The sequence below is a fragment of the Athene noctua genome, chromosome 11, assembly GCF_965140245.1.
Source record: "Athene noctua chromosome 11, bAthNoc1.hap1.1, whole genome shotgun sequence".
Classification (NCBI taxonomy): Eukaryota; Metazoa; Chordata; class Aves; order Strigiformes; family Strigidae; genus Athene; species Athene noctua.
This window is the reverse complement of record NC_134047.1, coordinates 9,865,981-9,881,382: the sequence shown is the minus strand read 5'-3', so window position 1 is coordinate 9,881,382 and position 15,402 is coordinate 9,865,981. Positions and strand designations below refer to the sequence as shown.

General features: G+C 44.7%; 2 protein-coding genes across 3 annotated transcripts; one reads left to right on the top strand and one right to left on the bottom strand.

Moving 5' to 3' along the window:
- Positions 1–869: 869 nt before the first annotated feature.
- Positions 870–2,094, top strand: KCNE5 (potassium voltage-gated channel subfamily E regulatory subunit 5). Its single transcript, XM_074915326.1, has one exon. The coding sequence runs from the start codon at positions 1,108–1,110 to the stop codon at positions 1,432–1,434; it is 327 nt and encodes a 108-aa protein (XP_074771427.1). The 5' UTR covers positions 870–1,107; the 3' UTR covers positions 1,435–2,094.
- Positions 2,095–4,189: 2,095 nt separating this feature from the next.
- On the bottom strand, positions 4,190–14,533 carry NXT2 (nuclear transport factor 2 like export factor 2). Of its 2 annotated transcripts, XM_074915149.1 has the most exons (4): positions 14,435–14,533; positions 12,164–12,250; positions 10,998–11,142; positions 4,191–9,685 (listed from the first exon to the last, which is right to left on the bottom strand). In XM_074915149.1, exons 1-4 carry the CDS (start codon positions 14,447–14,449, stop codon positions 9,507–9,509), a joined length of 426 nt encoding a protein of 141 aa, XP_074771250.1. In that variant the 5' UTR covers positions 14,450–14,533; the 3' UTR covers positions 4,191–9,506. The 2 variants fall into 2 exon arrangements, with proteins under 2 accessions (XP_074771251.1, XP_074771250.1); XM_074915150.1 differs by lacking the exon at positions 14,435–14,533 and having other exon boundaries at positions 4,190–9,685; positions 12,160–12,245.
- Between the last annotated feature and the right edge of the window lie 869 nt (positions 14,534–15,402).

Here is a 15,402-nt window from a genome sequence, read left to right as displayed (position 1 = left end):
TACCTTGGCAGGAGGAAGGCACAGCCCTAGGTCATGAGGCGGTAAGGCTGTGGCTGACACCTCTCAAGTAGTGGGCTCAGTCATAGGATCACAGAAGGGTTTGGGTTGGAAGGGACCTTACAGATCATCCAGTCCCACCCCCCTGCCATGGGCAGGGACACCTTCCACCAGCCCAGGTTGCTCCAAGCCCCGTCCAACCTGGCCTTGAACCCAGCCAGGGAGGGGGCAGCCACAGCTTCTCTGGGCAACCTGTGCCAGGGCCTCACCACCCTCACAGGGGAGAATTTCTTCCTTACATCTAATCTCACTCGCCCCTCTTTCAGTATAAAACTGTTACCCCTTGTCCCATCCCTACACCCCCTGATGCAGAGTCCCTCCCCACCTTTCCTGTAGCCCCTTTAAGCACTGGGAGGCCGCTCTAAGCTCTCCCCGGAGCCTTCTCTTCTCCAGCTGAACACCCCCAACTCTCTCAGCCTGTCCTCACAGGGGAGGTGCTCCAGCCCCTCATCATCTTCGTGGCCTCCTCTGGACCTGCTCGAGCAGGTCCATGTCCTTCTGATGTTGGGGGCCCCAGAGCTGGACACAGAACTGCAGGGGGGGTCTCACGAGAGCAGAGCAGAGGGAGAGAATCCCCTCCCTCGCCGGGCTGGCCACACTGCTCTGGATGCAGCCCAGGACACGGTTCCTTTCTGGGCTGTGAGCGCACATTGCTGGCTCACCGTCAGGTTTCCATCCACCAATACCCCCAAGTCCTTCTCCTTGGGGCTGCTCTCAATCCGCTCCTCGCCCAGCCTGGATTTGTGCTTGGGATTGCCCCGGCCCATGGGCAGGACCTTGCCCTCGGCCTTGTTGAACTCCATGAGGTTCGCGCAGTCCCACCTCTCCGGCCTGTCCAGGTCCCTGCGGATGGTCCATCCCGTCCCTCAGCCCGTGACCGCACACACCGCTCGCCGTGGCGGCCGAGCTCGCTGGGGGCGCCTCGGTGCCGGTGCCGTGCCCGGGTGTCCCTCCTGACCACGGGGACCGCCCCGCGGTGCCGGAGCTCCCCGGGCGCGGCCCGGCCGGGTTACCCCGGGTGTTGGCTCCGGTCCCGGGCAGCGCCGCGCGATGAACTGCAGCGAGGGGCGGCGGGTGCAGGCGCTGCTGCGCGCGCTGCTGCGGGACCTGCGCCGCGGCGGCAACGGCAGCGCGGGGACGGCGGGGCCGGGGCCCGGGCCGGGCGGCGACGCCTCGCTCTACATCCTGCTCATCATGATCTTCTACGGGTGCCTGGCCGGGGGGCTCATCCTGGCCTACACCCGCTCGCGGAAGCTGGAGTCCAAGCACGATCCCTACCACCTCTACATCGAGCGCGACTGGGGCCGCGGCGGCGGCGGCCCGGGCCGGGCGGGCGAGGAGGGCGGCGGGCCCGCCGAGGACCAGCGGCTGGTGTGAGCGCGGGCCCCGGCCCCGGCGCGGCAGGACCGGCAGGGACGGCCGCGGGGCTCGGGAGGAAGGAGGAGGCCGCCCCGCGACGGCTCCGCTCCCGCCGGCAGCGCCGCTCCCCGCAGGGCCGCCGGCGGCCGGGACCGGCCCGGCGAGCGGCGGGATGGAGACTGTGCTGGTGCCGCCGCTGGTGCGGGGCTCGGCTCGCAGCGAGGGCTGGCCTTCACCCTTTGGATGGATCTGTAGTGCTTTTCTACAATAAAAACCTGCATTACGTACGTACAGAGACTTCTCTCATCGGTCATCTTCGCATCTTAGCTTAACATCATCTTTAAAATCACTTTGTATTTCCAGCTCGTGATCCGCAGGCAGCACCCCATTAAAAGCGGCTCCCTTGCTGTTGTATCATGCACCTTCTCTAGAGCACTGGTAGTGGTGCCAGCTGCAAGGGATCGGGAGGGTCAGGTCTCGTTCTGTTAAAGCGACATTGTTGTGGCTTACATGGATGCATTTATCAAAACAAAAAGAGCTTGGAAACTGAAATTGTCCCCGTGAGGAAATCACCGGGGTACTGTGGCTTTGCTGACGCACAGTAACGTTTAAAGCCATCAGTAACACCCTTCCACCCAGAGAGACTTGTAATTTCAATAATATCTTTGTACAATTTAAACCTTAAGATTAAAACAACATCCAACATGTGCTTTCTGGGGAAAAAAAAAAAAAAAAGTTAGGCAGGCAAAGGTTGTTTCAGTTCTAGCCATGTTAATAGTCTTATAATTTCTTCATTCGGGTTTGAGGTGTTTTTTTTTTTTTTCAGATAAAGATTAATGAACAATTCAAAGAACAAGTACCTTCGCTAGGAATGCTGCGCTACACAATCCAAACTACTGTTCGGATTTTATCCAAACCACACTGCAGGAAAAAGCAGCTTTGACATTAACTTAAAAGGAGGAAAGATTTCAATGTTGTAGACTCACATTTCCTCACATTCATGCATGTTCTTTCCAACAGCAAAACGGTCGTCTTACATTTGGCAAGTACTGCCTCTTGCTACCTCTGCTATAACTTTGTGGGGCATCGTTGTAAGCTGAATAGCTGAAGTGATGCGTTTGAAGAAAATCCTTGAGAGGACTGGCAGTTATCAAGTCAATTTTGTCACTGTAGAAAAGTACCTTTTATTTAACCTGTCTCAGTGATTAGCTTCTCTTTTTCTGCTGGACCACTGCCCATCAGCAGGACTCTGGCCGCTAAGAGGCATTACAAATAGCTTAGGAAGTACTCGGGAAGGGCAGGTTAACTGCTACCGCTGACCACAGCTAGACCGGGGAATAGGGGAAGGACTGCTCAGAGTTTTCTGAGTGTGAGAAATATGAGCACATTAAGGCTTCAATGCACTGGACGCTAAAACGTGTGTTTAACGTGTTTTATTTAATATCAGCTGGTTACTAACTGCTTTCCACTGCTTCGTCCTACACACAAATCTGAAAGATGGCTGTAGCAGTCCCTCCGAGTCAGTGTCCAACATATATCGCTGATTACATATCTTTATAATCCAGCTGTTTCTCTTCCCCACCCCCCACAAAATGCAAAGTCTGTGCAACATACTGTGTTTGGGTCCTACCTAAAAAGAAGGGCTGCGCTTGTGAAAAAGTTTACCCTTCATTACACAGCTCACAAATAAGGAAAGCACAAGACCTCCTGCCAAGTAACTTACAAAACATCTAATTCTAATTATCTGCTGTTCTATCTGTACCTTTCAATACATGAAAGAATCAAAAGGTCTCGGTGAACTGTGGTAATTTGTGATTTACATCAGTCCATCTATTCTTACAGTTCAACGAGGTGTTTAAGATAACACCACAATGCATTAACTGTAGCTGAGCGGGTCCAGAGAAGGCCACAAAGATGGCCCCCAACATCGGAAGGACATGGACCTGCTTGAGTGGGTCCAGGGGGGACAGGAAGATGATCAGGGGCTGGAGCACCTCCCCTGTGAGGACAGGTTGAGAGAGTTGGGGGTGTTCAGCTGGAGAAGAGAAGGCTCTGGGGAGACCTTAGAGCGGCCTCCCAGTGCTTAAAGGGGCTACAGGAAAGGTGGGGAGGGACTCTTGATCAGGGGGTGTAGGGATAGGATGAGGGGGGTAACAGCTTTAAACTGACAGAGGGCAGATTTAGATTAGATATAAGGAAGAAATTCTTCCCTGTGAGGGTGGTGAGGCCCTGGCACAGGTTGCCCAGAGAAGCTGTGGCTGCCCCCTCCCTGGCAGGGTTCAAGGCCAGGTTGGACGGGGCTTGGAGCAACCTGGGCTGGTGGAAGGTGTCCCTGCCCATGGCAGGGGGGTGGGACTGGATGATCTGTAAGGTCTCTTCCAACCCAAACCATTCTATGATTCTGTGAATATAAGCTTCAAAGTATGCATGCATACCTCCCGGCTTAGTGAAAGCGTGGAGTACAGTAAGTGATAATATTCCCAGATTTAGGATAGATTTATCCAATCTGCCTTCCTGCCTCTGTGAGGTCACAAACCTCAGAATGATCTATGTTATGTTCTAAATATAGTGCCAATTTATTATTGCCTATATTTGCAACTCATTGTAATTTTTGGGTGCAGTAAGACTGCAATAAAATTTGTTTTTATTCCCTATACCTGTCTCAGATCTGACCAATCATGAGGGAATAATAACCAGTAGAAGACCATCACACAAACTGTAATTCTATTTAGAATCATAAACCCCTTGTTTATTTGTGTTATTACTATCAAGAGGATGTAGAGCCTGCAACTGTAAAGATACAAAAAGTATTTCAGTGCAGTTCTTTTACAGTTTATCTTTTTCCTATAAACACACAGCACCATTTTTTGTTATAGTCCACATACTGTCTTAAATTCTGTTAAATCACAAATTAAAAGAGGAAAGCATACCACGTGATAGTTATCGAGGGGAGTTAAGAGTTTTGTGGGACTCTAACTGACAACAGAACTGTCCATTTGAATGAAGCCCTCACTTTCTTGGAAGACTTGAATGAAAGCAACACCCGTAGAGTTCACCTGGAAACATGAACCCTATGAAACCAGGTTAGGCTGCCCTACCAAGCAGCACTGCCCCAGGACTGAGAGAAATACAACAAAATTAAGCCTTTCGAAGTAGCAAAACTTTAGTCCATTAGAAATTAAAACCTCCTAAATCAATTCAGTTACACATAAGAACTCACAGTGCCCCCCTATGGATTGTTCCATCCAGATGAGCCTAAGGATTCAGCACGGATGTGTTTAGTTTTGAAGAAAAATGTGCTTTAAATGCTCAGAACCTAGGAATGTGCTGTAGCTGACAGAAGGCTACCTTGCAGAGTCCATAATGTAAGTTCACATCGAGTTCATTCTTACTCTGTTGGCATGAATACACACACCAAAGTCCTTCAACACCCAAGAGGACCTCGTATTGTGGCATAGAGACTTTGATAATAACTATTAAGCCCAGCAGCAACATTAATTTATTTTTGTTTCTTTTAAGAAGTCCAACACATTGCATACTGGTTGGAAACCTTAAACCACCATGAAGCTGCAAACCCACTGGGACTGAACTGAATCAGACTGTAAGAAAACAAAAATTAGCCACTGAAATTCAACACACTTTTCCAACAGTATATTCTAAGGCACCCATCTTACTGATGCAGGGCAAAATGGCCATTTAGTCTCCGTAGTCCACTCAATCACCAGACACAAAAGATAACTAGATAGATTTATTTACATTATGAAACTCAGCCTTCTGAAGGCATAAGATCAGCTATCAATGATGTACTACTTCTCAGTTAGGATCGGAAGCCAAAAGCTTGTTTAGAAAGACTTAACTCTTCTTCAGCCCAGGGCAAATATTGGAAGAGCAATTTCTAGATTCACTTTCAACATACATACAATAATATCTTCTGGTTTGGCCCTAACTGTGATTTATTTTTCCCAGCGCTCTTAAACCTTTACACTGCATCAGCTGTCAGAGGCTTGCTCAGGATAATTACAAAAAGTGACTGCTTGCAAAGCCTCACTGAAACCTACACCTTCAAACACAGCAATAACTTTACAATATATCTGGCACTGTTTCTAGAACATGTTTCTAGAACAATGCCTGTTCCCACGCAAACACTGACCTTGCATTAGCATCATCTTTTCACTGCCAGCAACCAAAAGCTGCTATCTACTCTAAGTGTTCATTAGTAATTTGATGTTAATTTTAAACAGCAAAATGAAGTGAATAAATCACCAGTTATCACACGAACCGTTGCTTGAGTGTTTAATTTCTTCTTAGCAGAGAAACAGCAGGTATGTTCTCAGTGAAAATATTCACAATCCACAGATCTGGCTCAAGTTTTGTTTGACTTCATTCAGGTATTTGTTGGACAGCAGTCTAAATTCCAGTAAATTTTAGAGGGAAATGTCGATTTGAGATTATTACTCTAGCCAGTTCAACACTGTTTACTGCTTGACAGTGCTCCTGGTGAAGCATTTGCTATTGGGTTATTATTCCAGACACATTTTTTTTGCTGCAGCACTGACAAAGAGCTCATAGCCAGCCTGTTCTGCAGTGCCCCAGCACCATGCTGCAACAAACAGAACACCTTAAGTCGTACCTAGAACACAAGCAGTAAAGATAAGGAAGCCACAAATTATTTCCTGTGCTTTTAATATCATAAAAACAAACTATGAAAACATCTAATAATAAAAAACCCCAAGCATCAGGTAGGTTTTTGTTTTTTAAAAATTAATCTTACAAGAGGTCTTAATTTCAAAAACTTAGAAAATATATTCAAGTGTGGAAAGTTACTTTACTGATAAAACAGCATTTCTTTATAATGTGCTTTTTCACCAGTCAGGATCAGGAAGTGTACACGTATCAAAACCATCAGAACGAATCATTCATACCATCAGAACAGATCACTTTTCTATATTCCAAGAACAGCACGAGTATTTTAAGTCAATTTAACTGTAGTATGCCAAAAGAACAAAGCAACATAAAACCAATGAGTGATAAAGACAATACAGGGAATATACACAAAAGAGAAGATCTATCAAGTCTTCAGAAGCCACAACTTAGTATGTGGAAGTGCTTAGCTCTTCAGCTGGCTTTGTTTCACTGACCACTTGTACGTGAGTAACTTGGTATCAAACAGCAAAAACCGGTAGTATTGACTCCTGTTTACAGTTTAGAGGAAAACCATGTCCACTCTACAGACGCCCATTGTAAATTTTGGATATTACAGCAGTCAGCAATGGGGAACACAAAACCAGCCAGAGAGTTTTGTACTGAACAGAATAAAAAGCATTCGTATGTTCTCTTCTGCTAATTTCAGCCCAGAAGTTTTAACAAGCAGCACAGAGCTGCAGCATCCCTAACTTCTCCAGCTAGTTTGGAAGAGATTTTTAGTTTGTGTCATTAATTATCCATTTGTACAATCACTGATTTAATCTAATAGCTACATTATCACTTAGTATGCTCCATGAAAATATTTTGTAAAACACCATTTTCAGTTATAAAGAGCAACAGCTAATCATGGTAGTACCAGCTCACCCTAAGCTATCCTCATCAAAGATGATGGAAACAGGCAGTACATAACTGGCACTTCTCCCTAGGCTGAAGCAATTGTGTTCTAATAAAGTTCTCTTCAAAAACTCCTGCATGCATACCAAGTCCAATTCCAACTACATACCCTGCTACGTAAGAGTTTACACTGGGTTTGTCCAGCTAGGCGTAAGCTTCCCAAGTAACGTTCCAGGTAGTGGTGGCTTTTTCTGTTTGGTTGGGTTTTTTCAATGTTAATTACAGAAGTCAGATTTAAAAGCAGCCTGCATTTGAATAGCATGAAAGTAAGTGAGAATAGCACTTGATTGAAACATTGCCTCATATATTCTAAATCTCCTAATCTGCCCAGAAGAAGCTTAAACTACTATACAAATTAAACACTGAATAAAAATATCCAATAAATATTTATTCCCCGGATAAGCTTATCAGGTACAGATGTAAGTGTGTGTTCTGGCAATTGCCTTCAAAGTTCCACAAGCAAATGCTACAGTTGCACCCATCACTACATTTCAAAAGTCAAAACCTGGTTTGTGCATGAAAAGCAGATCTTTAACACTACTTATACAATCAACAGCAAATTATAAAACCAGAAAAGCACACCATGCCAGTGTCACACTTCAACAACGCTGTATCAGTAACAGGCAAATTTAGGGTTAAGTCTTCTTTTCAAAGTTGTAGAAGAAATACAAATATATGAACCCCGCATATTCTGTTAAGAACAAACAGTAATTAAATAGTGATCCTTTCTTCACCACGTACAGAAATAACAATGTATTTAGAGTATTTACATTTTCAAAAATTCTGGACTTCTTTCATTGTTTTGCAGGTTTTCATATTCTTCAGGCTGAAAAATACACAATAGTTCAGAACATATAAACAGCTTCTGATTAGAGATGGGTTACCAATTTAACTTACTGATGTAAGGACTAGAGTGCCTTAAAAGGAAATAAACCAATAAACCCACCGATTTCTCCTAAACATCCCATTATTTGTGGAATTACATCACAAACTACAGATGTTTTAACATGTTCTACACAAGTTAAATATTGCTCATTTTCACAGTTTTCCTAATTTAAGTCTTAAAAACAAGCGAGCTGCAGTCGTAACTGCTTTTGTATTCAGGTTGCTGCTGTCACTGCAACATGTTAAGATCAGAATTACAAGTTCCCCTCATTATTTTCAGTTACAAGCAAGTATATTCTCACGTATAAAGCTACATTTGATTTTAACTCAGCTTAAAATAGAAACGTACCAGTCTGAAACAAATCTGCTGATATTCAGATCTACTCCTAAATTCCCAAGTTAAGATGGACAGTCTTAACCTGCAGTCTTGAAAACTATTTTAAAGCAGTTGAAAGCTTTAAACTGCAAATTTAAAGCAAGACACACACAACATCCCAGAATCAACAATTAAAGGTAGTATTTAAAAAGAAAATGAAAACTACAGTAAAAATCTGCATGAGGAAGATGGTATTTGTGTTCAGAGCTGTTCTACGTTGAAAATAATCAAAGCACCTGTTCTGACTAACAGTACTGAAGATAAAAAGTGAAGGCTTCACAGTAATACAAACTTTCAGTGTCACTTTTTTACAATTTTTCCTGAAAACACGGTAGGGATTCAAAACTTGCAGACTAGATATGGGAAAAACAGTCCAAACTTCATAGCAATAGAATTAACAGTTAAAGCAAACAGAAATGATATAACTGACCTATTTCTTACACTATAAGACTTCAAAAGAAAAATAATCAGTTTGAAGCCCTTCACATGCATGTGACAAGAGTTGTTGGCAAAAGAGCTCTGAATCATTCAGCATGCCCTACATACTAATCAATGTAAATTAATTACAACCAAAGTCTAAGAAGGTAAAATCAAAAGGAAACCTGATGAGATTATTTAGTCCTTTCGTATCAGAGAAGGCAACATTAGCTTTCCAATGCATTATTTGAGAGATTACACACTCAGGAGCTATTATTTGCCGCTTTCATAAACAACAGAAATCACTGTCAATCTTTTCTAGCCTCTTACAACCACGAGTAAGAAGCTTTATGAATTCTCTCGACATGCCACAAGCATCTTCTTCAAAAGAGGGAAGATGCTACTGTGAAAACAGAACTTTTCAAGTTGAAAAAATGTCACGTTTGGTCAGAATTGTAAGATCCTGTGTTCAAAATCAGTTTGAACTGCTGAGTTTCAGCATTCAGCATTACACAGAAGTCTGGAATTGGCAGCATAGCTGCACATAAGGCATTTTAGGAATGATTCCAACACAGCTCGCTGCCGCCAGCATTTTATTAGGTTCAACAATCACAAGCAACCTCTCAAATTTTAAGACTGTTTACTACTAAACCCACGGTCATTGGGATCAACGCTGAAACATCTGCAGGCAGCCCTTCCATAATGGCAGACGCAGCCCGAAGAGCGAGCGTTTCCCGTGTGTGGAGAACGGCTGTCCGCACAGCTAACTTCACCCTGTCGCCTGAGAGAGGTCACTTCCCGGAGCCAAACCTCACTAACTGGCCCAGTCCTGAAAGCGGAAGCAGTCACTGGCGATCTTCCACACTGTGTTGGTAGGTGTGGCTTGTGCTGTCAGCAAGAAGTTCTGATTGAAGTAGCGCTGCTTGTCACCATCAAATTTTACTGTCCCACTTGTCACCACAAGGACTGTCGTCTGGCCTTGAGTAGCTTGCTCTTCACATGGAAAAAAAGTATAAAGAAAACAACTCAAAGACTAACCGGTAAAGTAGGAAGTATACACAAAAGTTTCATTCAGTTCTGGTTATACTAGTTATGGGCAACAACTGCTTACACATTCACAAAAAGTAGTTTTGCCGCATCATTTCTATACAGACAACGGTGTTTCTGCTTACCAGCACTGCTTTTTAATGGCTTTTCTATTCTCATCTCATGTTGTTCATTTTAAAGCACTACAAGAAACATCTGAGGTTTTGAGATGTACATATATATACGTATGTGTCCTTACGAGGACAGGCTGAGAGAGTTGGGGGTGTTCAGCTGGAGAAGAGAAGGCTCCGGGGAGACCTTAGAGCGGCCTCCCAGTGCTTAAAGGGGCTACAGGAAAGGTGGGGAGGGACTCTGCATCAGGGGGTGCAGGGACAGGATGAGGGGTAACAGTTTTAAACTGAAAGAGGGTAGAGTTAGATTAGATATAAGGAAGAATTTCTTCCCTGTGAGGGTGGTGAGGCCCTGGCACAGGTTGCCCAGAGAAGCTGTGGCTGCCCCCTCCCTGGCAGGGTTCAAGGCCAGGTTGGACGGGGCTTGGAGCAACCTGGGCTGGTGGAAGGTGTCCCTGCCCATGGCAGGGGGGTGGAACTAGGTGATCTTTAAAGGTCTCTTCCAACCCAAACCATTCCATGATTCTGTGAATACATATATATTTAGCAAGTTGCACACAATCTCTAACAGCAGGGAAAAAAAGTGTATCTTTTTTACAGCAGAGCAAAATAAACACACTTGACCATAGGCTTTTTCCTTACTTATAGTCCCAAAATATCCATTAGAAGTCATTCATTAATTTCTCAACCATTTAAGGCTTTCTTTAGCAGTTGTTAATCAGAAATCTAAAGAACTTAACATCTATTCTACATGTAAAGCAAACAAAGTACATGCAGGTTAATGATCTGTTCCCCATTATACTGCAGGTCAGTATCAGGATACAGTAGAGGTCTCCTGACTCTCACACACTGTCAAGGACAACCTAACCTGGTAAACCAGACTTTTTCAATACATGAAAAGACATCGCATCTGAATATGATCTTAACAAACAGTCCTTAAAATATTTTCTCAGACATGAGAAAAAATGTGAAGTTGCTGCATCTCTTATTTTGTGCTTTATTTATGCATAACTTGACATTCCAATCCTCAGTATTTTCTCTAAGCTTGTTCCAAAACAAATATTAAGCACTATTATAACTGCACTTCACACTTTCAACGGTTATAAAAAGACTGAAAAATAAATAAGTAGACTGCAATACAACCTTACCGTGAACAGGCTGGCAGTCCAACATATTAACCTGGAATTCACTAGATGGTAACATTTCAAAAAATTTATTCAGTTCTTCTTGCCCAGACACTGCATTACCATTCCAAATTAACGTTGCTTTGTCCAAATAAAGTCTTGTTAAAGCCTGAGTGAAAATATGTATTTGGGGAAAATGTGTAAACACATACAATGGACAACATACAAAACAGTTAGTGCTCCTGACCAAGAATTAGAAATGAAACATATTCTGCTTTAAAATTGCATAGTGACTCCTATGCCTCCAAATTTAAATGGTGATGAGATTCTTTAACAAAGCTAATGACAGAACTGTACGTACTAGTTGCTAACTAGTCCTACCTTTCCAGAATAATTATCACTTTTTTTTTGGCGGAGGGGGGTGTGAGCAACACACGTTATGTCAGGAAAGTATAATTTCAGGTGGTGGTGGCAGGGAAAGTGAACAAGAACAGGAACAGTGAAAACTTTCAAAGGCCAGTCATCTGCAGCAGTAGACCAGAACTTCCCAAATGTTTCATAAGCTGTAACAATAGAGTAACTGCCCAACTCTCCTTCAAGCTGTTGATACATCTCTGCCTAATCTACTTATGCTCGAGGTAACTATGAAGTAACATGCAACTGCTGATATTTTCACATAATCTAAAAGTTATTAAGTTAAAATTATAATACATTATAAAGAACAGTTTCCACAGCTCTCTTTTGGTGCAAACATCAGTGTGGTCCATGAAGACTTTCAGAGCCAGATAGAGCTGTTTCCACTTTATCCTCAGGCACTCCTGAAGACTCCCAGAAACAGAAGTGATAACTGCTAATAAAAGAAGTTTGGAAAAAAATAAGCTAAATCCTGATCTCAGAGATAAATAAAGCAAGTTTTATCTGCCCTTACTGATCAAATCCTTTACCTGTAAAACAGAGTTGGACACGAACTGAACTATTATCATGAAGGAGTCTAAGGCACTTTCTGAAAAGTCCCCTTCTACAACAGTGCTGCACAGTAACATAAAATCCTCTACAAGGCAGTCTAAGAGGAATAGACATCTCAGCCTGGCCAAAAGAACACATGGTAACCAACGTTCAGGTGTAAAGCTAGTTAAACAAGCAAAGAAATGCACAAGCCAGTTCTAACTACTGTCAAAATACCTACATACCCTTCTTCTTTTATCCATTGTCTCATAATAAATGTTGACAAATTCATCTGCAGCTCTACAAGCTTGATCCACATAGGTTTTGAAATCCTGGAGAGAAGAAATAATACCAAATTACTTAAAGTTAGGCAATTTTATATAACCTAGTCATCTGTGGAACTTCTCCAGCAAGTCACTTCTGTTGGTCTTTTCCATCCTCACTGGAAGATGATGTCAAATAATGTTGAAATTGATTCCAAACCCCTTTTCTACTTGCAGAAGGTACCAGCTTTTAGCCAGGTGACAGTTTTAGGTTTCATTTTGAATGCCAATATATTTATTGTATTTAAATTGTAAATATTCACATTGAAAAATGGGCTAAGTTTGTTGCAAGTGGTCTGAATGTGCACATATTCAGTACAAATATTTGGTGCTGTGATGGCTGTTCTGTAATAAAGGTAATGATCAAGACTTATTCAATATATTTCTGAAAATCAGCAAGAACCCCATCACACTGCCACCAGAGTCTCATTTTTTAAAACACCTTTATATATACATATATAAATGCAATAATATATATAATTGGATATATAGATATAAAAATGAGAGAAAAACCACACACCCTGGATATATTCCAGTATCAATCATTCCAGTGCTACATGCATGGGTAAAACACCTCTCACATCTCACTAACTTCCTTACATCTCTCTATTTTTATTCATCCAAAGGTAACAGCCTTTGTTGTCACAACACTGCACTGTGATCTCATCTGGTTATTTGTTCAGTTTGTTTCGCTGTTCGACCCTTGATCTCTTCCAGACCCTGACCTGTGACATCCTGGGCAGTAGTGATTCTGAACTTTCTGTCCATACATCTATAAAACTGCATTTGGCTTTGTTACAATATTTTGTTTAAAAAATAATTTAGCATTATTCTATTTCAGTATTATATTCTCAGTATTTGCAACTCAATCATTACTTCACAATTTAACTACTTACATTTCCTTGGCAGTCTTTAATAATCCCTGCTTATTCCACAAACCAAATACTCTCATGTTGCTACCTACTATTCTTTTGATCTCCCCCTCTAAGGACACCAGCCTGCTCTTCACCTTCCTATCTTCTCCAGCAATTTCTGAACCTGCAGGCCAATTCCAGGCAAATATGACAAAGTAGTCTTAAAGACGCTGTATTCCCGCAAGTGCCAAGAGAAACTCTTTGGCACTGGGAGACAGAGAGTATTAGACCTCCCGCTAAGGGAACAGTGATCGTAATTCTGCCGGTTACATTATTTAGGGTAGATGGCTGTTACCTCTCAATCAGCACACACTTGGACACATACACTTTCTAGCCAGCAGCCAAACACGTTGCCATTTAACTGCCAAACAGAGAACGGGTGTGAGGGAGAGTGTTAGAGACACACCAGGAGACTGGAATGAGCTGTTAGGGTATCTGCCATGTAAGTCAAATGGAAAATGAGCTTTGTTAGTTTTGATACTCCAGACAAGTTCTTTATAACCACAGCCTGGAAAATATTTTTAAATTCTGAGAACAATTTAGGTTGGAAGAAACTTCTGGAGGTCACCTGTTCTAAATCCCCACTCAAAGCAGAGCCAACTTCAAAACTCGATGTAACTTCAAAGTTAGATCCGACTGCTCAGGGTCCTATCTCCAGTTATATTTTGAACACCTCTAAGAATGGAGATTTCAGTTTCTTCGGGCTCCTGTTCCAACGTCTAACCACCTCACTCGAGAATCTTTCTTCTTAGTATTTAACAGGAAACCATGCATAAAATCCCCGACTGACCAAACAAAAAAACACCCCTTGCAGATTCTGACAATTCCAAGAAGTCAGCCGAACTACATGGTCTCTGCAGACGGGCTCTGTAAGACAGGGTGGCCACCGCACAAACCACTGCCCGGCCTCAGCCCTCTGCTCGAGGATGCTGCGGACGCTGGAAGCGAAGGTGGGGGAGGAACCGGCCGCACACGGGCGGAAACCGGCGCTGCCCCGGGAGCAGCCGGAGGCCGAGGGACGCGCGGGAAGGGGCCACGCACCCAGCCCTGCGCTCGCCGCTTCCCTCCCCACCTGCTCCCAGCTGCCACCGGAGCCGGGACGCGTCCTGCCACCCCCGCGGCCCTCCCCGCGGTTTCGGGCCCGTCCCCTGAATCCCGCGGCCCCGGGGCCGAGAACCCGCGCGTCCCTCCTCCGCGCCGCCTCTCGGCGAGGCCGCGGGTTCCCCGCGGACGGCTCCGCAGCCTCAGCACCGCGTTCACGGCGCGCTCGCGGACTCACCACCGCGGCGGCCATGGGGAGGGCAGGCGCGGCGCCGCGCGCGAGCGGCGGGACGGCACCGGACGTGACGCCGCGCTCGGACCCGCCGCTTCCGCCGCGCGCGTCCCCAGCACCCTTCCGCCGGCGGCGGCCCGGGGCCGCGGGCAGAGCCAGCGCAGTGGCGGGGGGTTACGCCCCGCCGGTCTGTGCCGGTGCAGCGGGCCGGGCAGTGCCGCCGGGCTTGGGGGCAGTGCGGGGCGGCGGCGTCCGCCCGGCTGGAAACGGGCTACAGAGGGCGGCGGGAGGCTGGCGCTTCGTCCTCCTGCTTCGGAAACAACAGCGGTGTGGTGGTTGTGAAGCTCGGGCAGTAGCTCCAACACAGGACAGCCTGGAGCACCGCAGGATTTCAGTGGCTCTGTTGTGGCACTCGGTTGTAATTAATGCGGTGATCCTCCTCTGGCTTTTTGGTAAGGGTAATACTAGTGTTGTGAAGCAGCATTGACCTTGTTCGGGGAGAGGTACAAGGCCTCTCTGCAGTGCCTTCCTGCTATGTGTAATAATATTTTGATGTCTAAAACCCCATGAGTTTGGGTACTTCAACATCTTCCAGAGTCGTGAAAATGTTCAGGAAGTCCTACATGCTTTGCTACAAATGGTTAATGGTATTTAAGTGACCTATATGTTAATTTGTGAATGCAAACAAGGATAAAGATGCCTTGCATACCCTAGCCAATAACTGGAGTGGAAAATCGCACACCTTACTCACACAACAACGTAAGTGCAACTTGCTATCACACAGAACATAGTTGTAGGTACCATACACTGTGCCTGGAAGACGGTGGATGTAGAAACAGGTCAGTGCATAAGCACTGTGCTCCAGATTTTACGTACGCTCTAGATCTCTCTGTGCTTTTCCTCCGTGCACCTTTTCTCCTCGGGGTTCCCGTCACTCACGGCAGAGCCTTCCCGAGGTCCCTGGCTGTTGTGCT

Bases quoted from the DNA above. Each gene is read 5' to 3' on its own strand.
- NXT2 (XM_074915149.1), bottom strand. The intron at 11,143-12,163 runs GTATGTAGGTAT...ATTTTCACTCAG, and splicing joins CAATGGATAAAAGAAGAAGG to GCTTTAACAAGACTTTATTT. The intron at 9,686-10,997 runs GTAAGGTTGTAT...TTCCATGTGAAG, and splicing joins GGACTGCCAGCCTGTTCACG to AGCAAGCTACTCAAGGCCAG.
- KCNE5 (XM_074915326.1), top strand. From the start codon at position 1,108: ATGAACTGCAGCGAGGGGCGGCGGGTGCAGGCGCTGCTGCGCGCGCTG.